Raw genomic sequence first — 26,432 nt, forward strand, 5'->3', positions numbered from 1 at the left:
CCCTAACCAGCCACAGTGCTAGTTTCCCCTGCCTGCCTTTGGGCACGCCGCCCACCTGTGTTTCCTGTCATGCCTTGATGATATCTAATATTACTCCAGTTTCTCTTCAAAACCCATCTAATTAGGATGTTAATTAGGTGGGAGGCTGTTCAACCTTGCTCCAATGCCAGGGGGCACTATCTGCGGCTTTGTTCCTCCCCTACACCACAGCCCAAGCCTCATAGGTGGCATCCAGGTGGCAATGCTCCCAGCCTACAGCCAGACCAAGCTTAGTTCTCGTTGTCAGGCCTCGGACACACATGCATTCATACCGCCCACCTCTCACTAGGACCTCTCACACTCCACCCCCTCTCACAGGGTCTCTTTCATGCCTCAACAACTTATATTGCCTTGCTCCCTCTTGGAGTGGGGCCCTTTGGCTATAGGCTTTATCTAGCTGATGGCTTGGGTGGCAGATGTACTGTCTGTTGGGCCTCTCCTGTGACCCTCACTGGGGTAGGGGCCAAGCTTGCTCTGGCCCCTCCCAGAGGCAACTCTATAGACTCACACAGACTGGGCTCCCAGCCCTCTGGTTTCCCCCTCACTGGGACTCCACATCTCTGCCCCCTCACTGGGGCTACAGGGCTTCCCTCCCCAGTGGGGCACAGGTGGTCATAGCCGTGTCTGGCCCCTTTTGGGCCTTGCACCCTCCCTGGGCTCAGGTGGCCACAGCCATGCCTCGCCCCCTTGTACCCACAGTTGTTAATGTCACAGGCCCCACAATCCTCCAATCTGGACTCCAACTGGATCCCTCTGATCAGGTGGCCTACTCCACCTTCATTCTGGGCTGCCTAGCTCCCTGAACTCTCCCCCCTCTCAGGTGTTGTCCCCCTTGGACCTTTGGCCACACAGGCCCTGGCCTTACCTCCAAGGCCAGTCAGAAACTGCAGGCCCTCAGCTCTGGGTGTCCCTTGTGGTGGAACCCTGGCCCTTTTGACCCTTCCAGTCCTGGCCCCAGCATTGACCAGTTGAGGGTGTTTTGAGTCAGGCTTCTGAGCCTCTAGCTCACTCTCTCTTCTGGGTCTACTTTCTTGGCCCTACTATGGTGTAACCCACCCAGTTGTGGGAGCTGGGGTTAAGGCACCCTGACCAGCCTTTCACCAGGGTGGTAACTGGCCTGGTATTTCCTGGGAGCTCCCGCACTACTGAGAGCCCTACCAGGCCACCCACTCCCGGCAGGGTGCAGTTTTAGGTCATGCCCAAGACCAGGAGCCTCCAACCATCCCCTTAAGCTCCTGCCCTTACCTCCAGAATGTTTCATGCAGCCTTGCAGCCAGGCAATGTTTCTGCCCCCTTCACCAGCAGCAAACTGCTCTGTTTATATAGGCGGCCAGAGATCTAAAATAGCCACCACAGTCAAGCACCTGCTGGCGGCTTGGCTCAGCTCTCAAAAGTGGCAGGCACCAACAGTGCCCTGCCTCAGACCACCCCCCTTTAAAATAGTTCCTGGGGAAGGTTTCCCCTGCTGCTCCACCAAAGCAGGCTCCCCTCAGAGCCTGTGAAAGCCCTCAAGTGGCGAGCACCCCCAAAAGTGTTCCGCCACAGTAAGGCAAGACCTGCCCATGACAAAGCCATACTGGCTGTCATCCAGAATCTTACCTTCTGCAAGCTTATCGCAGATAGACTCCTTGATGAACTTTTCTAGGATTTTCTGTAGGATGGAAGTTAGGCTGATTCACCTATAGTTACCCATGTTCTTCCTCCTGCCCTTCTTGTGGATAGGCACAACGATGGCCCTCTTCCTCAGGGACTTCTCCAGAGCACCACAAGTTGTGGAAGAGTTTCGCTAGGGGTTCCATAATGACTTCAGTCAGCTCCTTCAGCACTTGTGGATGAAGATCATCTGGTCCTGCTGACTTGTATATGTCTAGGTTTTTTTCTTGGCCGTACACCAATTCTACAGCAATAGTAGGAAGGTGATTATTCCTACCATGCTCATCCTGTACTCTACCTGGAGTTGTTTTCCCCTTGGTCCAGTGAAAGACCAAGGTGAAGCAGGCATTCAGGAGTTCACCTTTCTCCAGGGTGCCGGTAACCAGCTCTCCTGACGTGTTGAGCAGTGGCCCCACACTCGCATTTGTATTCCTCCTGTTCCCTATGTAGCTAAAGAAGGACTTCTTATTGTCCTTGATTCCTGTTGCTAATCTAAGTTTGGTTGCTGCTTTAGCCTTTCTTATTTGTTCTCTGAAAATGCTGGCAGTCGTAAAATCGCCCATGATGACCATATCGCATGCATCTGCGGCCTCAGTCAATTCTTGGGTAAACTCCAGATCCAGATCGAGTTCTGTTTGGTGGTCTGTAGTATAGATCTCCTGCCCTGCAACTTAACCCAGAGGGTTTTGATCTGTTCATTTTTGGAGCCATTGTGTAACTCAAAGGTCAGAATGTGGCAAAACGTGCCAATAGAGCATCACTTGAGGCCTCAGATTATTCAGCCAGTGGAGAAGCATCACTACTGCTTTCTTTCCTGAATAAGGTCCTTTGCAATTTCAGCCAAAACAAAGTTTGAGACCAGAAAATTGTCCTTTCAGAGGAGATATTTCGCTCTAGTAACTTGAAAAGTTAAAGGATACAAGATGTGCAACAGAAACAATTCATCTGTTTTATTCTTCCAGGAGATGATCTTTGTTGTTTGGGGTTATCAGTGTCATAGTTGCATAGTTTCATAGTTGGTAGGGTCAGAAGGGACCTGAGCAGATCATCAAGTCCGACCCCCCACCACGGGCAGGAAAGAATGCTGGGGTCAAACGACCCCAACTAGGTGATTATCTAGTCTCCTTTTGAATACACCTGGGTAGGAGCAAGCACCACTGCCTTTGGAAGTTAGTTCCAGATCCTAGCCGCCCTGACTGTGAAGTAGTGCCTCCTGATGTCTAGCCTGAATCTACTCTCCGTCAACTTATTGTTGTTATTTCTCGTTACTCCCGGTGGTGCTCGGGGGGAACAGGGAATCTCCCTTAGCCTGGTGGTCCCTCTTGGCTAGTTTGTAGACGGCCACCAGATCCCCTCTCAGCCCTCTCTTGTGGAGACTGAACAGGTTCAGGTCCCATAGCCTCTCCTCGTAGAGCCTGCCTTGCTGCCCCCTGATCATGTGAGTGGCCCTCCTCTGGACCCTCTAGATGCTGTCCACATTCCTCTTGAAGTGCAGCACCCAGAACTGGACACAGTACTCCAGCTGCGGCCTAACCAGTGTCGAATACAGGGGGAGGATCACCTCCTTCATAGTTTCTAGGGTCGCAAGGGACCTGAGCAGATCATCTAGTCCGACCCCCTGCCATGGCAGGAAAGAATACTGGGGTCAAATGACCCCAGCAAGATGTTCATCTAACCTCCTCTTAAAACCCCCCATGGTAGGAGCCTGCACCACTTCTCTTGGAAGTTGGTTTCAGACCCTAGCCGCCCTGACCGTGAAGTAGCGCCACCTGATATCTAACCTAAACCTACCCTCTACCAGCTTGTGACCGTTATTCCTGGTCACTCCTGGCGGTGCTTGGGGGAACAGTGACTCCCCCAATGCCTGCTGATCCCCCCTGACTAGTTTATAACAGGCCACAAGATCCCCCCTCAGCCTTCTCTTTTGGAGGCCGAACAGGTTCAGGTCCCATAGCCTCTCCTCATAGGGCCTGCCCTGTTGTCCCCTGATCATACGAATGGCCCTCCTCTGGACCCTCTACATGCTGTCGACATCCCTCTTGAAGTGTGGCTCCCAGAACTGGACGCAGTACTCCAACTGCGGCCTGACCAGTGCCACATAGAGGTGGAGGATCACCTCTTTGGACCTGCTCGAGATGCATCTGTGGATGCATGCCAAGGTGCAGTTGGCCTTCCTAACTGCCTCCCCACACTGCTGGCCCATGTTCATCTTGGAGTCAGCGGCCTGACCAGTGCCACATAGAGGGGGAGAATCACCTCTTTGGCCCTGCTTGAGATGCATCTGTGGATGCATGACAAGGTCATTGTTGCTGTTGTCCTTATTGGGTGTTATTGATGTGTTGTCAGTGTGTGGAGTCTCAGGAAGTGTGATGTCAACAAGTTGCAACCAGGAGAGTCCAACACCAATCTGATTTTAAAGAACAACCATAGGCTCAGTTCAGTAGCAAAGATTCATCCACGTTTATTGGCTACAAGCACATCCCTAGCACATTTTGGTCTAATAAGCACATCAGACCAGGAATTAAGGCATTTATACCTGTGACAAGGTAGGTGGCACAACACCACGCAGGTTGCGCCTTGAGGGACCCCACTGGTCACAGGGCACCACAATGAGTGACTGCCATCAATTACAACCCTCTGGGTCCGACCACGGAGCCAATTTCCCAGCCAGCGGATCGTGGTGGAGCCAAGGCCACAACTGGCCAGTTTGGCCAAGAGGTGATCATGGGATACCAGATCAAAAGCTTTTTTGAAGTCAAGATATATGACATCAATCTCTTCTCCCTCGTCCAGGTGATAGGTCACCTGGTCATAGAAGGAAATGAGATTGGTCAAACAAGACCTGCCCGCAACAAACCCGTGCTGGCTGTCCCTTAGAATGTTAGCCTGGGCCAGTCCCTCAAGGATGGCCTCCTTAATAAACTTTTCTAAGATCTTCCCCAGGATAGAAGTCAGGCTAATGGGCCTGTAGTTAGCCGGATCCACTCTCCTCCCTTTCTTGAAGATCGGCACCACATTGGCCTTCTTCCAGTCTTCGGGCACGACACCAGAGCGCCAGGAGTTTTCAAAGATCTGTGCCAGGGGCTGGGCTATGACGCTCGCCAGCTCCTTGAGTACCCTGGGGTGCAGGTTGTCAGGGCCAGCTGACTTGAAGGTATCCAGCTTCTCAAGGTGTTCCTTCACGAGGTCAGCATTGATGGAGGGTAGGGGATCCCCATCACCCGGATCTCCCTGTCCCATAGCAGGCATGGGCGTCCCATGGGACTGATGAAAGACTGACGCAAAGTACCTATTTAATAGGTTGGCTTTTTCCTGGGCGTCAGTTGTCAGTTGCCCCATCTGGTTTAGCAGGGGTCCAGCGTTGCCCTTGCTTTTCCTCCGGCTCCCCACATATCTGAAAAAGGACTTTTTGTTGTCCTTGATGCTTGAAGCTAGTTGGAGTTCAGTTGCAGCCTTGGCTTTCCTGGTTTGCTCCCTGCAGTACTGGACCAGTGCAGAATAATTCTCCTTGGAGGTGAATCCTGTCCTTCATCCTTTGTAGGCTTTCCTTTTTAACTGCAGGAGGTCCGCTAGGTCCCTGGAGAGCCAGGAGGGCTGCTGTCCCTTCTTGCTGCCTTTCCTCCGTGTTGGAATAGATTTAGCTTGTGCATTGAGGATTGCTTCCTTCTGATATCGGATGAAAACCTGATGGTGTTCAACACCGAAAAATGCAAGGTTCTCCACCTTGGGAGGAAAAACCTGCACCATCCTTACAGACTCGGCAGTGCTACGCTGGCACTATGGAAGAAAGAGTCTTGAGGGTCATCATTGACCACAAGATGAACATGAGTCTGCAATGCGATGCTGCAGCTAGTAAAGTGACCAAAATGCTGGCTTGCATCCATAGATGCTTCTCAAGCAAAACGCAGGACGTGATTCTTCCCTTGGATTCGGCCTTGGTGAGGCCGCAGCTAGAGTACTGACTTCCTGCCCTTCGGGCGGGGGGTTGGATTCAGTGATCTTCCGAGGTCCCTTCCAGCCCTAATGTCTGTGAAGTCTGTGACACTGGTGCCATCTGGCAGCAGAGAGGCTGGCTGGGGCATGAGGGTGCTGACAATGCAGAACCGCGTGGCTAAGCAGCAGGCAGCCCCTGTACTTTAACACCCTTATGCCCCAGCCAGCCCCTGTCACTGTCTACACATGCATTTCAGCACAGTTACTGACTCTGCTGTAAGATTTCATAGTTTTCATAGACATTAGGGCTGGAAGGGACCTTGGAAGATCATCGAGTCTAGCCCCCCGCCCAAAGGGCAGGAAGTCAGCTGGGGTCATAGGATCCCAGCAAGATAAGCATCTGCTTTGCTCTTGAAGGTGTTCAATGTAGGTGCGTGAACCACCTCGGATGGCAGGTTGTTCCAGATCTTGGGGGCTCGGACAGTAAAGAAATTCTTCCTTATGTCCAGCCTGAAACGGTCTTGCAGTAGTTTATAACCGTTCAACCTCGTCATCCCTTGGGGTGCTCTGGTGAACAAACGTTCCCCCAGATACTGGTGGTCACCCCGATAAACTTATAGGTAGACATCAGATCACCCCTGAGCCTGTGCTTTTCCAGGCTAAAGAGCCCTATGGCTCTCAGCCTGTGTCGTAAAGTCTGTTTTCCTGACCTCTGATCATGCACGTGGCTCTTCTCTGGACTCTCTCAAGCTTTTCCACATCCTTTTTGAATTGTGGAGCCCAAAACTGGATGCAGTACTCGAGCTGCAGCCTCACCAAGGCTGAGTACAAGGGGAGAATGACGTCCCGGGATTTGCTTGAGAAGCATCTATAGATGCAAGCCAGCGTTTTGGTCACTTTAACCGCAACATCGCATTGCAGGCTCGTGTTCGTCTTGTCGTCAATGATGACCCCCAAGTCTCTTTCTTCCATAGTGCTAGCCAGCGTAGCACTACCAAGCCTATAAGGATGCTGTCCCTGACAGTACTATCTTGTGGTGGAGTTAATTAGTTTACTGCACCCTAATACCAGTACATGTGTAGACGGAGATACTTTACTGTGGAGCTAATTATTCTACTTTGCAGTCAAGCGCACATGTAAATACATCCACAGAGATTCAACACAGTTGCATGAATGGTGAGGATCAAGAGATTAAGGGATCTCCAGTGTATGATGAAATATTTCTTCTGGTGTCACGCAGTTATAGCTCTGCTTGGAGCTGGTCAAAACAAAATGTGTAACTGCTTTGAGAGCTGGAAGGGACAAAGATTCCATACCCAGGGTGATCCTACTCAGTGGTTAAAGACTCTGTCCATGTTTTCCTTCTGTTTCCATTAATATAATGATGAACACAAGACAGAGTGAAGCAAAGGTAGTTTTAGTTGCTCTGGCAACAATTATGCAAACCTTGCTTAACTTTGGGGGGTGACGGGAATGCCCAGGACGCTATGAATAATACCAAATCTTTTCATAAAGAAACAGGGAAGGCTTCTTCACCCAGATCCTCTTTGCTTGACAGGATGGGGCATTGTTGTCTGACTGAATTTTGTTCTGAGAACATTCAGCAAGTGCTGGTTAATTAAATACAAAGTTCCAGAGACATAACTAGTGAGAGATGCCAAGCACTGGGGAGTCTTATCTGATCTTGGCTGCTGCTGCTGCTTTGCATGGTCTCTTCATACCTGGTTGATGCTGCCATGGTGTAGACTCCCTAGGAGCTGCTGTGCTGGTGCCCCCTCTAAGACCACTCCTAGAGCTATTGTCCCACTCACTCCTAATGACACTACTCCCATGTTCTCCATTTTTAAGTGGCTGCAGTTCATGTTTCAGATGCATGGCAAATGTAAGAGTTCAGATCATAGATTTCATAGACATCAGGGCTGGAAGGGACCTCGAGAGATCGTCGAGTCCAGCCCCCTGCCCAAAGGGCAGGAAGTCAGCTGGGGTCATAGGATCCCAGCAAGATAAGCATCCAGTCTACTCTTGAAGGTGTTCAGTGTAGGTGCTTGAACCACCTCCGCTGGCAGACTGTCAGAATGTTTTAGGTAGTGTTTGAGTGATGGTCCAGGAAATATGCAAAAGGCAAGGATTTGTTTTTGTGATGTCTTATTTTGGGACCAACTGTATAGTTGAGAGAAATCTTAGACAACCTTTTAGGCACAAAGTACCCTACCTCGGGTCTGAGAGAGAAGCATCTCTGTGGAAGATTGCGTTAATATTGGTGGGCACCTCTTTTACTACATCTGTAGAGTCCTTGTGGGGTCCCATCTGAGGAAAATTTGCACAGTTGCTTTTCTGTTGCTCACAGACTTTTTTCTAAATTTTTTTAATACAGCTCTATACAGCTTTCTCTCTAAAAGCTCCATTTACTACCATAGCTTAGCTTTCCTTTCCTTTTCAGTCTATTCCCTGTGAATTTATTTTTTCCTGAAAGCTTTGCTTAGTCGTGAATGATTCCTATGTCCTCTCACCAAAGAAGGCAAAGATGCCTCTTCCATTTGTTTGTTTTATTCCCCAGATGAGCCATTGTTTGAGAGATTTCAAAGGATTTCTGTCTGTTTTCAGATGAAAATACCAGCTTTTTTCCTTTTTTTCAGGTTTTAAAGGCAGAAAAAGAAAAGTTGGAGCTGCAGCACCAGGAGCAGTTTTCTGAGCTGATGGAGAAGCAAGCCAGAGAGGTGCAGGACCTAGGTTAGAAGTCATTGGAGTATTTAGATCCAGAATGGAAGGAGCTCCCCCTTTGGTTCATGGTAGTGGTGTGATGGGGAGGATAAGCCCATCAAGAAATGAACAGGGCATTAACAGAAGGGTACAAAGCCCTTCCCCCCACTTTATTTTAAAGGAGGAAATTATTGTGATTACCTAGAATTCCTGTAATTTGTATATGTATGGTGGTAATATCCAAGTCACTTTAATGGCAGTACAGAATGAAAAGGGGCAGATGTGAGAAAAGGGGGAAGTACTAGAGAGTGACAGAGTGCTGAGAAGTTGGGAGACCATCCAGGAGCCACTAGGGAAGCATCTGACAGTCCTACACAAATAAGCATAACGGGTGCCAGGGAAATGGACTCTTTATGTCTGCAGTGCCTGTCGGGCACACCTAGACCATGCCCCTTTTCATGCCTTACACTGAGGGCACGATGTTTATCTCGCAACTACTGCATCTCAGTTCCTCTCAGCCACTTCTTGGCTTGAGAAGCAACTTTTCATTCTTGACTTCAGACTGTAGCAAACTCTTTGCTAGTTTGAAAGTTTTAAGAACTCTTTCTGTTAAATCACTTGATTAGTTTCCCCTTCCCTGTTGCCCACTGGTAATAGTTCTTACAACAACAACAAAAATTAGTTGCTTTGGATCCAGAAATGCCCCTTCTGAGTTGTTTGGCTTCAGATAGTGCCCATGTACAGAGAGCAGAATTTGAGTCAGATGTAGAGAAGCAGTACATAGGAACAGCACAAGCTGTGTAATCCCTGAGTGCTGACAGTGTTCTCACTGTTCAAGGCACAGAGTGAAGTAGACTGCAACCCGGAGCACCTCAGAATCTGGGGGACTAACAGAGAAAATAGTGAGCATAGTTTCATAGTTTCTAGGGTCGGAAGGAACCTGAGTAGATCATCTAGTCCGACCCCCTGCCATGATGGGAAAGATTACTGGGGTCAAATGACCCCAGCAAAGTGTTCATCTAACCTCCTCTTAAAGACCCCCAGGGTAGGAGCCAGCACCACTTCTCTTGGAAGTTGGTTCCAGATCCTAGCCACCCTGACCGTGAAGTCGCGCCTCCTGATATCTAGCCTAAATCTACCTCTGCCAGCTTGTGACCATTATTCCTGGTCACTCCTGGCAGTGCTTGGGGGAACAGGGACTTCCCCAGTGCCTGCTGATCTCCCCTGACTAGTTTGTAACAGGCCACTAGATCCCCCCTCAGCCTTCTCTTGTGGAGGCCGAACAGGTTCAGGTCCCATAGCCTCTCCTCATAGGACCTGCCCTGCTGCCCCCGATCATGCAAGTGGCCCTCCTCTGGACCCTCTCCATGTTGTCCACATCCCTCTTGAAGTGTGGCGCCCAGAACTGGACGCAGTACTCCAACTGCGGCCTGACCAGTGCCACATAGAGGTGGAGGATCACCTCCTTGGACCTGCTTGAGATGCATCTGTGGATGCATTTCAAGGTGCAGTTGGCCTTCCTGACTGCATCCCCACACTGCCAGCCCATGTTCATCTTGGAGTCAGTGATGGGGAAGCATGGGGAAACCTAGCAAAAATAAAAGCTCTTTGCTTACAGTGATGAATTTTTTTTTTGTGGGTAAGTAAATCTCTGGGAAAGACTTCCCTAAGGATAAAGCCATGGCCTGTCGAGCTGTTATGAGACGGGTACTCCACATGAGGGCGTAGCACAGAAAAAAGCTGAGAAATGCGGGTAGGAAAAAATAAAGGGAGCTGTGAGGCTGACATTACTAGCCAAGTGGTAGGTGCAAGGAATATGCTAGGAGAAATGACCAGAGATGTTTGAGGCATAGTTTTTGTGACTGTATAGCCAAGAACAAGAAGTAATAAATATGATGCAGTGGGTAATGACCTGGTACTGGGGTATTGTTATTGGAAAAAGAGGTCAGAAGTAGCAGAGTTTCCAAAGCAAGGAATGAGAGCTGTAAAGGGTTGCATATATCTTCCCTGTCTTCAGCTCCCTGAGTTCTTTCTTATTTCCCATTCCCAGAATCTGGGAACAGCCAGAAACTCTTGCTGGAATATGAAAAATACCAGGAGCTGCAAATGAAATCACAGCGGATGCAGGAGGAGTATGAGAAGCAGCTGCATGATATGGAGGAGAGCAAAAACCAGGCTTTGGAGGAGCTAACAGAATACTATGAAGCAAAACTACATGAAAAATCTGCTTTGCTAGAGGAGGTAATAATTGCATACATGGCTTGCACTGCTGGTCATATCCTATTTCTGTTTTTCAGTGCCAGGGGAGGTTTATCATCTGCACATGAGCATTTGAATCCTACTTGCTCCTTAACTGCAGAGAAGGCCTCTTCTCTATGCCACAAATTTTGGTCTGTGCACAAAAGGCCTTGTCCCTGACTGTGAGGAAATGAGTACACAAGTAGTAGGGGCTTCCTGACTGCCTTTCTGTGTCAGCCTGACTTTCACTTTTGGTAAATAATCTTCTAACTTTTCGCTAGAGTGGATGGAGACCAAAGCCCTGAGCTAAGTGGGGAAGTGGGTGACTTGAAGGAATCACAAGCAGGAGGAGGCAGCAGGGGAGGCCTTCTTGTTCTTCCTGACAAAGTAGAGCAATTGGCTAGTTACCTCAGGTATCTGTACACAAATGAACAGAGCCTGGGAAATGAGCAGGAGGAATTGGAAGTCCTCACACAATTTCAGAAGTATGATGTGATTAGAATAACAAGGACTTGGTGGGATAGCTCACAAGACTGGAATACTGTCATGGATGGGTATAAACTGTTCAGGAAGGACAGGCAGGGGAGAAGAGGAGAAGGAGTTGTGCTTTATGTAAAAGAACTAAATGATTGCTTAGAGTGCCAGTGTGGAACTGGAGACAGAGGCCTGCTAAAAGTCTTTGGGGGAGGGTCAGAGGGGAGAGCAACAAAGGGGTTGTCATGGTGGGGGGTCTGCTATAGATTACCAGACCTGGAGGAGGTGGTAGATGAGGCTTTTTTTAAACAGCTAGCAGAAGTTTCTCAATCACAGGCCCAGGTTCTCATGCGGGACTTCAGTCACCCTGACATTTGCTGGGAGGGCAATACAGCACTGCACAGGCAATCCAGGAAGTTTTTGCCAAGTGTTAGGGACAACTTCCTGGTGCAAGTGTTGGTGCGGCCAACTAGGGGACATGCTGTCCTTGACCTGCTGCTCACAAACAGGGAGGAATTGGTGGAGAATGTAGTAGTGGATGGCAACTTGGGCAGCAGTGACCACGAGATGATTGAGTTCAGGATCCTGAGGAAAGGAAGGACAGAGAGCAGCAGAGTAAGGAGCCTGGACTTCAGAAAAGCAGACTTCGGCTGAGGATTCCCTGGGAGGCCAGTCTGAGGGGGAGAAAGGAGTCCAGGAAAACTGGTTGTATTTTAAAGAAACTTTGAGGGCACAGGAACAAACCATTCCGATGTGCAGGAAGACTAGCAAGTATGGCAGGAGACCATCTTGCCTTAGCAGGGAGCTCTTCAGTGGCAAAAACACAAAAAAAAGGAAGTTTACAAGAAGTGGAAACTTGGACAAACAACTAGGGAGGAATATAATAATATTGCTCTGGCAAGCAGGGATGAAATCAGGAAGGCCAAAGCACAATTGGAGTAGCAGCTACAAGGGATGTGAGGGGTAACGAGAAGGATTTATACAAGTATGTAAGCAACAAGAGGAAAGTCAGGGAAAGTGTGGGTTTTTTTGAAAAATATATTTCTAATACAGCATCATGCATAAGCATTTCTATGCAAACCTTAAAACACATTTAAAACCCTCGCCCCCCTGCATCTGCACTCCTGCACACTGGCCCACAGTCCTTTCCATAACACAGTCTCTTAGTTCTCACCGTGCTGTTGGGGTTTACGTTGTCCGCTTATTCCCCATCCTTGTTGTTGTCACTGTCACTCTTGCTTTTGCTTCTGCTGACACTGCTGTTGTCATTGTTGCTGTTTCGAGGTCCAGTTTTATCGCTGTCATCTTCATTATCGCTGATCACTCCGCTTCTTGGAGTGTTTTGAATAACCTTTGCCAAGAGTCCCTTTGCCAAGTGGAGTGGGCCACATCTTCTCCCGCTGCTTTTCAGTAGTAGGACTGGAGTTCACTCAGAAACATTTTGACACTGTCATTTCCTCGAGCTCCGTGTGTCTGTACAGCAGTAGGTTCCTGCATTGCCACAAGGCGCTCCTGCTATAGGACACAAATTGCTCAAAGCAAGCTGTTAGGGACCCCCTCTTGTCATCAGTGTGACCCCTGTCACCTCTTCAAGGAGCCGGCTTACCTTTTTCCAAACTCCCTTGGCATAGGGACAGAGCCATAAGAGGTGGTTGATGGTCTCTCTTTCATCTTGGAAGGTTTTCCTGGGGCAGTTGAATTGAGTCCCTCATCCCTCTCTGTCTCCATGCCCTCACTGGGAGAGTGTACTGTGGTATTACCCAGTTCAAGTCTCTATGGTCCTTTTGTAGGTCCTTGTGGAAGATCCAGTTCCAGGTGAATTGGCAATCGTCTTTGGAGAGCATCTCCATGGTTGACAGTACTTACAGTACAACTGGTTCCTGAAGACAGCGTCTCAGGTCAAAACGTTGCAACTCGGAACCAATTTTCCCATAGGAAACAATGTTATAAATGGGGGATTGGTTCCTGAATCAAGGCCCGATACCCTGTTTTCACCAAAAATAAGTCAGAATTTTGTACTCAATCAATTATAGATGAGTACTAGCATTACACTAATGTATTTATATTGTAAATAGCAATCATATTGATTTGGAAGGACTTCTTTGAGGTGATTTTGCTGGACTTTATGAAGGGCCTTTGGTTGGACTTTTTGAAGGGTTCTCGGCTGGATTCTTCTCAGGAGTCTTGGCTGCAGGTTTTTCTGGAGTCTTGTCTGCTTTCTTAAAGAAAGTGTCCAAGGAAGTTTGGACAGATGTTCTCCAGGGAGAAGTGTGACACAGCAACTTGTTTGGTGACGGGGCGTTGCATCAGATCAAGCATTGTAAAGTCGAAACTGACATCAGAAAGTTGAAACGGTGCGGCAGGAAGCCAACTTTGTTTCTCCCCAAAATCTCTGTTCTGTGACAATGTGATTAGGATGGGCCCAGTAGAGGAGATGCACCTTTACCCTATCTCTTTAGGTAACCTGAGCTGGCTACATTCCTGAGGGATGGGGGAAACCTGCTCCCTCTGCCTACATGACTGGTATCAGCTACCTGGGTGAGGGGCATCTACCTGTTGGGCTAGAGTCTGCCCAGCAACTAATGATGTAAAATTGGTTGGCTGACAGCCAACTGGTGCTGGCCTTCACTGGACCAGGTGAATAAGGTCACGGGGGCTATATAAGTTAAGACTGCCCAGGAGGAGGGGGCAGCAGCCATGCAGGGGACTCAGAGAGGAGTTTACCATCAAAAGCTGGCTCTCTCCCACATATCTCTTGACATAGGAATGGCCTGCCTCCAGAGGGAATCTCCAAACAGCCTCGGGATGATGCTTGTGAGTAAGCTACTTGAGATCTAGTTAGATATCTAGCTGGCAGTAACTCAGATGTGTGATCAAAAGGCTACCTCAGGCAGACTGTTTTGCTCTATGGGATTTCTATGATATTGCTCTATCTTGTACCCTATTTTCACCCCATCCCTGTAATCAGTAAAGTTCTCCTTTGTGACTGCTGTAGGAGGCTTATTGAGGGGTGGGTCTAAATTATGCCTAAGAGGCCCCTTAGGTCTGTGGACTAAGGGAGACTTTCCTTTTTGGCCCCCGACTTGGGGAAGTGCCCCAAGTGCCTGTACTGGGTTGAGTACCCATAGGACTATTAGGCCTGTGTTTCCCCGAGGACACAGGGCCGAGACTGTCCCTTCTCAGAGTGGTGGCAGCTTACGTTACCCCCAGGCTAGTGAGTGTGCTCCAGGAAGGGGATCAGCCGGATGCAAGGCACCCCTAGGGAGGCGCCGGGAGCCTGGAAGCTAGTCGGGCGCAGGGAGGTAGGTGGCTCACTGCAGGAGCACCCCCTACTGGCCTGCCACACAGGGTGTCAATTTAGAAATGTAAGTGCAAAAAGTTGTAACTGGATACATTGTAAGTCATGGACTGCCTGTTTGTCTCTATCTCTGACTGCCTTCCTGTGGTTGGTCATAGTCACCGGGCTTTCCTTCTGTAGCTTGTACTCACTCTAGAACTCATTCAGGACTCTGTAGAATCAGAGGTGTTCCATGGTTTCCAGCTGGTTGGTGCATACACCCACCACTGTCTCAGGAGGTAACTTGCAAAAATCTTTACTAGACAGGCTGTTTTGGATGCTGGCCCGGTCAGCAGCTTACAGATCTGGCTTGTGTACTGTGCCTATAGGAATAGATGAATGTCTGGCATCCCCCTGCCCCTGGTCTGTTTCTTTTTGTATAGGGTCTTCCTTGCCACCTTCTCCATTCTGGATCCCCAGAAGAAAATGCACATGGCTCTCTGGATTCTGTGAATGATACCCTTTGGAGGGGTGAAGACCAATGCGGTGTACAGAAGCACTGGTAGCAATACTGCCTTCATGAATGCCACATGCCGCCCGTCCCCCCCCCCCCCCCCCCCCCCGGAGAGGTAGTGTGCGTGCCACAGACTCAACCTCTTCTTCACTTTGGCCTCCTTTTTCTCCCAGGGCCTCCTTCTGCTCAGCTCGGGGTCAAACCCCACCCCAAGGATCTTGACCCCCTGTCAGGGAACAGAGACCCCTAAGGACTCCAGGTCCTCAAGCTCACCCATGGCTAAGTGCTTTTGCTCACATTGAGCTTGGTCCCAGCTGCTGTTTTGTAAACCTGTGTGTGCCACAGGGCTCTTTCTACTGCACACCTGTTCTGGCACAGGATGTTCAGGTCGCCCATGTAGGCCAGGACCTTGGACTCTTCCTTGCTACCTCTGGGAATCTGGACTCCACACTGTGGCGAAATGCCGGGCTAGCGGCTCCGGCTCCGCTTAGGGGAGCCGCGGGCTTTGCGGAGTTGTGTGAGCGCGCGGCTTGTGGGGCGGGATTGAGGTAGCTCTTAGCCGCCCTCGAGGTTCGCCGAGTTGGCACAAGTAGACGACTTAGAGTAAGTAGTTAGTGTCTCTTAATCTATAGGGTGTCCGTTGGTTCACGAGGTTCCAGAGCCAGCCCTTGCGTTCCAACAGGGGAACTAGTTCAAAGCTAGGTGCGGCTGCCGACTCCTTAAGTCCCAGAATTGGTCAACAGCTCATTGATATGGAATGTTAGTAATAAAAGTTATTACGGAGCAGATATAGAGTAAAATAAAAAGATTTATTCACTCACCTGGCCTCACCCTCTTACAAGTAAGAGGGGAGGCCGGTTGGAACGAAGTTGCAGTAAATATAAGTATAGCGAGCGTAGGTATGCTGTCTAAGCTACGATGAGAGGCAGTCGAGAAGCGGAGTCTCCGATGTTTCTTCAGTTACAGTATGCTGGATACTAAAGGGGTCTGTTGGTTCACGGGGTTCCAGAGCCAGCAGCTGACAACTCCGTAGTCCCAGAACTGGTCAACAGCTCATGAATGGGATATTCTATAGGGTGTCCGTTGGTTCACGAGGTTCCAGAGCCAGCCCTTGCGTTCCAACAGTGGAACAAGTCCAAAGCTAGGTGCGGCTGCCGACTCCTTAAGTCCCAGAACTGGTCAACGGCTCATAATTGGGAAACACAAAGCAATACTGTAACACAGTGAATCGTTGTCAGTTGTCGGATTTTTGAGGCCTTTATCTTCGCTGGGATAAGCCCAGGCGAGGAGGCTGAGAACCGGTCTGCGGGGTGATCAGGCCCACAGAGTTTTCCAGTTGTCGTCTCTGCTGCTTCCTGCTTTTTTGCCTCTTTTATAGATGTTTGTTGGACTGCCTCTATGACACTAACTATAGTATACAGATAGGATAATTTTCTTTTACATAATTATTGCTAGGCAGATTTTCTACATAAGTTTCATTTCTGTAGAAATGACACTTTTAGATAAGAAATGAAATTTACAGAATGCGCATGTGTAGCTTAATGCCAGTGGAGAAAAGTACAAAGCGTTCATTTTGATTAACAGTCGACTTCAAGGTTACATAAATGTGAGAGTGCCGCGCGGCAGTTATACAGAAAAGAGAAAATAATATAAAGTCTTTGCTAAAAACTATAAGACAGTTACACACACATCCTGGGATCCTGCCTCATGCCCTGAGCCAGGTGTTCAATGGCACAGATGAACAGGATCAGGGACAGTAGGCAGCCCTGGCAGACCCCTGACTCTACTGTGATCAGAGAAAGTGTGGGTCCCTTACTATAAATGGGGGAGGCAACCTAGTGACAGATGATAAGGAAAAGGCTAAAGTATTTGATGCCTTTTTTGCCTCTGTCTTCACAGGCAGGGTCAGCTCCCAGACTACTGCACCTAGCAGCACAGTTTGTGGAGGAGGTGAGCAGCCAACAGTGGTGAAAGACCAAGTTGGGGACTACTTGTACAAGTCAAGCTTTTCTAAGTCCATGAGGTCAGACATGATGCACCTGAGGGTGCTGAGGGAGTTGGTCGATGTAATTGTAGAGCCGCTGCCCATTATCTTTGAAAACTTGTGGCAGTCAGCAGAGGTCCTGGGCGGTTGGAAAAGGGCAAATCCATCTTTAAAAAAGGGAAGAAAGAGAATCCAAGGAACTACAGACCAGTCAGCCTCACCTCAGTCCCTGGAAAAATAATGAGATGGGTCCTCAAGGAATCCATTTCTAAGCATTTGGAGGAGAAGAAGGTGATTAGGAACAGTCAGCATGGATTCACCAAGGGCAAGTCTCAGGGATTGTTCTGTCAAGCCTTGGGTCAGCACAGAGATAGTTATGGATCTTCTGGAAGGCTTGGACATTTTTAAATCTGCAGGTCCAGATGCCCTCCACCCAAGGGTATTGAGGGAGCTGGCAGGGGTCATCACGGAGCCCTTGGCCAGGCTGTATGAGCATTTGTGGTCGTCTGGCCAGGTGCTGGAGGATTGGAAACTAGCTAATGTGGTCCCCATTTTTAAGAAAGGAAGGAGGACCCAAGTAACTATAGGCCCGTAAGTCTCACCTCGGTCCTTGGGAAGATATTGGAGAAAATCATCAAGGAGCACATCTGTGGGGGGCCAGCAGGAGAGATCATGCTCGGGGTAACCAGCATGGGTTCATCAAAGGCAGGTCCTGCCTGACCAACCTGATTGTCTTTTATGACCAGGTAACTAAATCCTTGGATGATGGTGTCGCCGTGGATGTAGTCTTTCTGGACTTTAAGAAGGCCTTTGACACTCTCTCTCACCCCATTCTCATTAATAAATTAAGTGACTGTGGCATTGATGTCTACACAGTTGGATGGGTAAAAAACTGGCTGATGGGGTGCACCCAGAGAGTAGTGGTGGACAGGTCGTACTCAACCTGGCGAGATGTGAGCAGTGGGGTCCCCCAGGGCTCAGTCCTTGGGCCCACACTATTTAATATCTTCATCAGCAACTTGAACAAGGGGGTTGAAAGCACATTGTCCAAGTTTGCTGATGACACTAAGATATGGGGCGAGGTGGACACACTTGAACGGAGAGAGAGGCTGCAACTAGATTTAGACAGACTACAAAAGTGGGCAGATGAGAATAGGATGGGGTTCAGTGTAGGCAAATGCAGGGTGCTGCACCTTGGAAGAAGGAATCCACAGCACACGTACAGGCTGGGGAGTTCCCCTCTTGAAAGCATAGAGGCGGAAAGGGATCTTGGAGTCATTATTGACTCCAAGATGAACATGAGCCACCAATGCCAGACCACGGCCAGCAAGGCCAGACATTGTCATGCATCCAAAGGTGCACGTCAAGCTGGTCCAGAGAGGTGATCCTCCCCCTCTATGCGACACTGGTCAGGCCGCAGCTGGAGTAATCCATCCAGTACTGGGCACCACACTTTAAAAAGGATGTGGCCAGCCTGGAGATGGTTCAGAGGAGGGCCAGCCGCTTGGTGAGAGGGCAGCAGGACAGGCCCCATGAGGAGAGACTGAGGGACCTGAACCTGTTCAGCCTCAGCAAGAGGAGGCTGAGGGGGGACCTGGTGGCTGCCTACAAACTCATCGGGGAGATCATCAGCAAACAGGAAGAGCCCTATTCTCCCCAGCACCACCTGGGGTGACAAGGAACAATAGTAACAAGCTGATGGAGATTCGATTTAGGTTAGAGATCAGGAGGCAATATTTTATAGTTAGGGTGGCCAGAATGTGGAACCAACTTCCTAGGGAAGTAGTCCTCACCCCTGCCTTGGGTAAATTCAAGAGGAGGTTGGATGAACACCTGTCTAGGGTCTTGTGAACCCAGCATTCATTCCTGCCTGTGGCAGGGGTCAGGCTAGGTGATCTGTTCAGGTCCCTCCTGACCCTAGCTATTATGAAACTATAAATCATGCCCAACTAACCTGATTGCCTTCTAGGTGAGATGATTGGCTCTGTGAATACAGGGAGGGCAGTGGATGTGATATACCTTACTTTAGCAAGACTTTTGATATGATCTCCCACAACATTCTCACAGGCAAGCTAAGGAAGTATGGGTTGGTTGGATGAATGGACTGTAAGCTGCACACAAAACTGGTTGGATCATTGGACTCAGAGAGTAGTAATCAACGGCTTGAGGTCTACTTGGCAGTTGGTATCAAGTGGAATGCCCCATGGGGTCAGTTTTGGGACCGGTTTTGTTCAATGTCTTCATCAACAACCTGGAAGATCGGATGGAGTGCACCCTCAGCAACTTTGCAGATGACACCAAGATGGAGGGAGTAGTAGATAGGTTGGAAGGTAGGGCTAGGATTCAGAGTGACCTAGATAAACTGGAGGATCTGACCAAAAGAAATCTCATGAGGTTCAATAACAACAAGTGCAAAGTCCTGCACTTAGGACAAAACAATCCGATGCACTGGTACAGACAGAAGATCAACTGGCTAAGCAGCAGCTCTGCAGAAAAGGACCTGGGGGTGATAGTGGACAATAAGCTAAATAGGAGCCCACAATGTGCCCTTGTTGCCAAGATGGCTAATGGCATCCTAGGCTGCATTGGTAGCAGCATTGCCAGTAGTTCAAGGGAAGTGATTCTTCCCCTCTGTTCTGCACTGGGGAGGCCACAACTGGAGTCCTGTGTCCAGTTGTGGGCCCCCATCGGAGGGCAACAAAAATGGTTTGGAGTCTGGGGCACATGACTTGTGAGGAGAGGCTGCAGGAACTGGGCTTGTTTATTGTGGAGAAGACTATGGGGGGATTGAATAGCAGCCTTCAACTCCCTGAACGGGGATTCCAAAGAGGATGGAGCTGGACTGTTCTCAGTGGTGGCAGATGACAGAACAAAAAGCAGTGGTCTCAAGTTGCAGTAAAGGAAATTTAGTTTAGTTATTAGGAAGAATCTTCTTGCTAGGAGGGTAGTGAAGCACTGGAACAGGTTACACAGAGAGGTGGTGGAATCTCCATCCTTAGAGGTGTTTAACCCAGCTAGACAAAGCCTTGGCTGGTATGATCTAGTTGGGGATGGTCCTGCTTTGAGCAGGGGTTGGTCTAAATGATCTCCTGAGATCCCTTCCAACCCTCCTTTACTATGATCTTTCTGTTGTCCTGCTTCTTCATCTAATTATTTCTGTCTTCTTCCCTCGCACAATTAAGATCTTGCTACCTCATTGCCAAAGCTGCTTGGTTTTCTTGCTTCTGAGAAGTCTCTGCCCCTTGTTTGTTCTGAGAGCTCTTCAGCATTTTTACAGGGAGAATTACATTCCTCTCAACACCACCTCTCAGTACAGTTCTGTGGCAAAAAGGACAAATGCAGTCCTCAGATGTACAAAAGGAAAGTATCAGGTAGAAATAAGGAATGACCTTGCTGCTATATACAGTATTGGTACTGGAATATTGTGTGCTGTTTTTGTGTCCATGCTTCTTGAGGATGAGGGTATATCAGAGAGAGTTCAAAAGAGAGCCATAAAAATGAGTCCAAGAGTAGAAAACGAGCCTTTTGCTGAGATGTTTAAGCAATGCATCTGTTCAATTTATTGACAAGCAAGTTGACAATTGACTAAATTCCTGTACACATTTACACATGGAAGAGATACTGAGGACTTTTCAGTCTTACAAGCAAAGGCATAGCAAGATCCTCTGGCTGGAGGCTGACATTAGACAAATTCAACTTGAAAATAAGACACAAGTTCCTAGCTGGGAGTTTAATTAAACATTGAAATGGTTTAGCAGAAAAAGTGCTGTACTTCCCACTGCCAGAAGATTTTTTTCTAACACATTTTAATCTAGTTTCTGAGAAAAAATCTGTTCCTTTTGTGTACAGAAAGATAGACTGGATGTTCACAGTTGTTCCTTCTGGACTTAGAATCTGTAAACCTAGACTCTACCACTCTCAGATTAACTGTCCTTTGTTTTGGACACATTCTTGGCAAGAGCTCCAGTGGTCAGCTCCTTTGATTGTCAGTTTTTGGTCCATGTGAAGTCATGTGAACTGAGTGCTGAGTGGCTGCTCTCAACTTTACTTTCCTCATCCAGAACATCAAACCATGATGTAAAAGCTACATATCCATATTCACTACACTGTCTTATAATATCGGTTGCCCTGCCCTTTAAAAATTTAACACTTTGGACAATGATGAATTCTGCTGAGGCACCAGCTGTCCCTGGAGCTGGAAACCCTCATTGCCATTGAAGCTACTGGATTTTGTGCCCTGTTATTTGGAAGACAAAGGTTAAACCCTGGTAGTCCACAATCTCCTAATGTGTTGAGTGCTGAGACAAGGGTTCTGATCTCAACACCCATCCTTACAGCACAACCAAGCAGATGGCCTTGTCATGCCCAATGTGGATGAGGTGCATTGGTGCTGCTATTTCCAGCCCCACTTTTAAATGGTTAACTGCAGTGCCAGCTTGGAATGAGGAAGAACAAGTACAAAGACTATTGGGGCTGATCTGAAGCTAGATGCTTACTTGTTAAAGAAGAGGAAGAAAATAGCAGTTCCCCCATATGATCCTGTTTACTCTTCAAAAATTTCCTCTTTGGATTTTTGTTGTTTGAGTTGTGCCACAAAATTATTAGGAGCAGTTGAGTCCATAAAAGTGTTTATGTATCCTGATGTAGTGGAACTGGTGGATATAAAAACCCCTTCCGTGCATGTTTATTAAGCCCTTGCTTTGCCTCCAGAGCTGCCAGAGCAGCATTAATTTTCTAATCTCTCACTATTACTAGGATTTAGATCCATATTTTTAAACTTGGGGTATGAACAGACATTACATTTGTAGCATTGCAAAAGCCCTTGAGCACCACAAAATGTGAGCTTACTGTGTGCAAGCCATCAGTAATGCCACAAAAATTACCCAAGCACTACAGAAAAATATGTGAAACAGGAACTTCTATGTATCATCTGTGGGTGCTTGACTACCTAGGCCATGGTGCCCATTGTCTGTTGGAATTTACTATCTGGCACAGGGTGGTAAAAGCAAGCAGTAAGGCAAAAGTCCTTGACTTCAGGAGGGCCACCTTCAATGAGCTAAGGAGATTAATAAGAGACACAGTGGGGACTCGGAGCTTCAATGAGATGGGAGTCCAGGACGGTTGGTTGTTCCTTAAGGAGATGGTCCTCTGAGCTCAGAGGGAGTCAGTCCCAATGCAAGCCAAAGGGGGCATGAGTGCTAAAAAGCCCTCTTGGGTCAGTAAAGGCATCTAGGAGAACCTGGGGGCAAAAAAAGTGGCATACAATCAGTGGCAGCAAGGGGTAATCACCAAGGAGGATTATACCTCCATTGCTCTTGATTGCAGGGAGGTGGTTAGGCAGGCCAAGGCAGAGACAGAACTCGGGCTGGCAACCAGAATTAAGGATAACAAAAAGTCCTTTTTCAAATACATAGGGAATTAGAAGGCGGCACTGGGTAATGTGGGGCCCCTACAGGGCAGGCTTGGCAATCCGGTGAGTGCAGCAAAGGAAAAAGCTGATCTCTTCAACGAGTTCTTTGCCTCCATATTTCTGAGCAGGGACCAGAACAACACCTCCACTACGATTACAGACAGGCTCAGGGGACATGATACCATGCCTAGGGTCAGGGACGATCTAGTTAGGGAACTCTTGGAGGGGCTGGACATATTTAAATCAGCAGGTCTGAATGCTCTTCATCCAAGGGTACTGAGGGGAGTGGTGGGAGTCATAGCAGGGCCCCTGGCACGACTGTATGAGCACTTGTGGTGTTCTGGCCAGGTTCCAGAGTACTGGAAAAGGGCTAATGTGGTCCCCATTTACAAGGGGCCCATGATAACTATAGGCCAGTTAGTCTCACCTCAGTTCTTTGGAAGACCTTTGAGAAAATTATCAAGGAACACATCTGTGGTGGCACAGCAGGGGAGGTAATGCTCAGGGGCAACCAACATGGGGTCATTATGGGCAGATCTTGCCTGACTAATCTGGTTTTCTTTTATGACCAGGTCACAAAGTCCTTGGATGCAGGCATTGAAGTGGATGTTGTCCACCTGGACTTCGAGAAGGCCTTTAACAGTTTCTCACCCAATTCTAATAAAAAAAAAACTAGGTGGCTGTGGCATTGATGCCTACACAGTCAGATGGGTGACAAATTGGCTCGACGGTCACGCCCAGAGAGGGGTGGTGGACAGGTCGTTTTCAACCTGGAGGGATGCGGGCAGTGGAGTTTCCCCAGGGCTCGGTCCTCGGGCCTGTGCTATTCAACATCTTTATCAGTGAACTTGGATGTGGGCATGGCAATCACACTGTCCAAATTTGCTGATGACATGTAGATCTGGGGAGAAGTGGGTACACTGGAGGGGAGGGACAGGATCCAGCTAGATCTAGACAAGTTACAGAGGTGGACGGATGAGAATAGGATGGAGTTCAATGCAGACAAGTGCAAGATGCTGCATCTAGGGAGTAGGAACCTGCAATATACCTGTAAGCTAGGAAGCACCCTTCTCAACAACACAGTGGCTGAAAAGGATCTCGGAGTCATTGTTGACTCCAGGATAGACATGAGCCGCCAATGTGAGAAGGCAGTCAGTAAGGCTAGCCACACCTTGTTGTGCATCTACAGATGCATCACAAGCAGGTCCAGGGAGGTGATACTTCCCCTCTATGCAGTGCTGGTCAAGCCACAGTCGGAGTACTGCGTCCAGTTCTGGGTGCTGCACTTCAAGAGGGATGTGGCTAGCAATGAGAGGGTCCAGAGGAGGGCCACTTGCATGTTACTTCATAGACATCAGGGCTGGAAGGGACCTCGGGAGATCATCAAGTCCAGCCTCCTGCCCAAAGGGCAGGAAGTCAGCTGGGGTCATAGGATCCCAGCAAGATAAGCATCCAATTTACTCTTGAAGGTGTTCAATGTAGGTGCTTGAACCACCTCCGCTGGCAGACTGTTCCAGACCTTGGGGGCTCGGACAGTAAAGAAATTCTTCCTTATGTCCAGCCTAAAACGGTCTTGCAGGAGTTTGTGACCGTTCGACCTCGTCATCCCTTGGGGCGCTCTGGTGAACAAACGTTCCCCCAGATCCTGGTGGTCACCTTCGATAAATTTATAGGTGGCCAGCAGATCACCCCTGAGCCAACGCTTTTCCAGGCTAAAGAGTCCCATGGCTCTCAGCCTATCATCGTAAGCTCTGTTTTCCTGACCTGTGATCATGCGCGTGGCTCTCCTCTGGACTCTCTCAAGCTTCTCCACATCCTTTTTGAATTGTGGAGCCCAAAACTGGACGCAGTACTCCAGCTGCGGCCTCACCAAGGCCGAGTACAAGGGGAGAATGATGTCCTGGGATTTGCTCGAGAAGCATCTATGGATGCAAGCCAGTGTTTTGGTCGCTTTACTAGCCGCAGCATCGCATTGCAGGCTCATGTTCATCTTGTGGTCAATGATGACCCCCAAGTCTCTTTCTTCTGTAGTGCTATCCATCGTAGCACTGCCGAGCCTATAAGGATGCTGCAGGTTTTTCCTCCCAAGGTGGAGAACCTTGCATTTTTCGGTGTTAAACACCATGAGGTTCTCATCCACCCATTTGCTGAGCTTGTCCAGGTCAGCCTGGATCACCCGCTTATCTTCTGGCGTGGATGCTTTGCCCCAAAGTTTGGTGTCATCGGCGACCTTGGCCAGTCCACTCCTGACTCCAATGTCCACATCATTAATGAAGATGTTGAACAGTATGGGTCCAAGGACAGAGCCTTGAGGGACCCCACTGGTCACAGGGCACCACGATGAGTGACTGCCATCAATTACAACCCTCTGGGTCCAACCACGGAGCCAATTTCCCAGGGGGCAGCAGGCCAGGCCCTACAAAGATAGACTAAAGGGCCTGAATCTATTCAACCTCCACAAGAGAAGACTGAGAGGGGATCTGGTGACCATCTATAAACTCACCAGGGGGACCAGTGGAAAATAGGTGAGGCTCTGTTCCCACGGGCACCACCTGGGATAACAAGGAATAATGGCCACAAATTGATTGAGAGCAGGTTCAGGCTTGATATCAGGAGGCATTACTTTACAGTTATGGCTGCCAGGCTCTGGAATGGGCTCCCAAGGGAGGTGGTGCTCTCTCCTACCTTGGGGTTCTTCAAGTGGAGGTTGGATAGACATAGTTTCATAGTTTCTAGGGTCGGAAGGGACCTGAGTAGATCATCTAGTCCGACCCCCTGCCATGGCAGGAAAGAGTACTGGGGTCAAACGACCCCAGCAAGGTGTACATCTAGCCTCCTCTTAAGGACCCCCAGGGTAGGAGCCAGCACCACTTCTCTTGGACGTTGGTTCCAAATCCTAGCTGCCCTGATGTCTGGCTGGGGTATTATGATCCCAGCACTCATTCCTGCCTAGGGCAGGGGGTTGGACTTGATGATCTGTTCAGGTCCCTTCCCACCCTAGAAACTATGAAACTATGTAGTACTATGTTTAGTAGCGCAATGTGTAACATCTGTTTAGTTGCATGTAGCACTGAAGTGGGGGGAAGGTGGCAATCAGTTTGGCTGACAGGCCACTTAACGAGTTTTGGTGAGCTGTTGAGGACCACACACACAATCTTTTGGAAGATATTTAAATAAGTTATAGATAATAATTAAAAAAACCCTATACAAAAAATCAAACATCTACTGTAATAAATTTTAATTTTATTTCAAAAAATATTTTTTTCCTGATTTATGTTTTTTGAGGAGTGTATATAGAGGCAATTGCATAATAGCTTCAAGTGAAGCCTTACTTTTGTATATTGTGTGGGAGCAGGGTTGGATATGCATGTGTGTTTGATTTGTTTTTTGTTTTGTTTTGTTTGTGTTTTTTTGGGGGGGGCGGAGCTGCTTATGCACTAGGTCCCAGGAACTGCCTAGATATGGGGGGAGCCAGGGAAGGGGGAGCAGGGGATGCATGCAGCAAAACTTGCCTGGGCAGTGTGGTGCAGCTACCCCCACAGCCCTGTGCATGGGGTGAGTCCCACCTAAGCAGCCCGCCCCACACTTGTGCCCATGCCCACTGATGGCACTGCCCTGCCCCAGCTCTGGCCCCAGCCAGCACACAGCGCTGCTGCTGCAGCCACCCTAGTACTGCTTGGCTTCCCCCAACAACCACAAGTTGATTGAGAGTAGATTCAGGCTAGACATCAGGAGGCACTACTTCACAGCCAGGGCAGCTAGGATCTGGAACCAACTTCCAAGGGAAGTGGTGTTCGCTCCTACCTTGGGGGTCTTCAAAAGGAGGCTAGATAATCACCTAGCTGGGGTCATATGATCCCAGAATTCTTTCCTGCCTATGGCAGGGGGTCAGACTTGATGATTTGCTTAGGTCCCTTCCAACCTGACCAACTATGAAACCTCCAGCAGCTCTTCTGCCACCTCCTGCCCCGGCTGCACCCCTTGTGGCAGCAAATAGCGCATGGAAGATGGGGTAGCTATGGAGTGTTACCAGATTTGCCCGCTACTTTGGGGTGTGCTCATTTATTAGGGCTAGGGTCTTGGTAATTCTATCAATGTGCTGCTTGTGTTACTGGTGTTTCTGTTATGGAGCTGTATCTCTCCCTTCTGCAAGCCCTCACCCCCAATGGAGCTATCTTGCAGGACTCAGTTCAATGGGGCTGGGTTCCTC

At 48.8% G+C, this 26,432-nt stretch overlaps 1 protein-coding gene across 3 annotated transcripts in view; it reads left to right on the top strand.

Moving 5' to 3' along the window:
* CFAP57 (cilia and flagella associated protein 57) overlaps positions 1-26,432 on the top strand; it is a 110,947-nt gene that overhangs the window by 41,614 nt on the left and 42,901 nt on the right. For all 3 annotated transcript variants that reach the window (XM_090049149.1, XM_090049151.1, XM_090049150.1), the window contains 2 exons: positions 8,262-8,355; positions 10,376-10,566. In XM_090049149.1, the coding sequence (XP_089905275.1) occupies positions 8,262-8,355; positions 10,376-10,566 (285 nt within the window). The remainder of the gene's footprint in view (positions 1-8,261; positions 8,356-10,375; positions 10,567-26,432) is intronic.

This window comes from Crocodylus siamensis, chromosome 5 (genome assembly GCF_052110815.1).
Source record: "Crocodylus siamensis isolate JL-2025a chromosome 5, ASM5211081v1, whole genome shotgun sequence".
NCBI classification, from domain to species: Eukaryota; Metazoa; Chordata; order Crocodylia; family Crocodylidae; genus Crocodylus; species Crocodylus siamensis.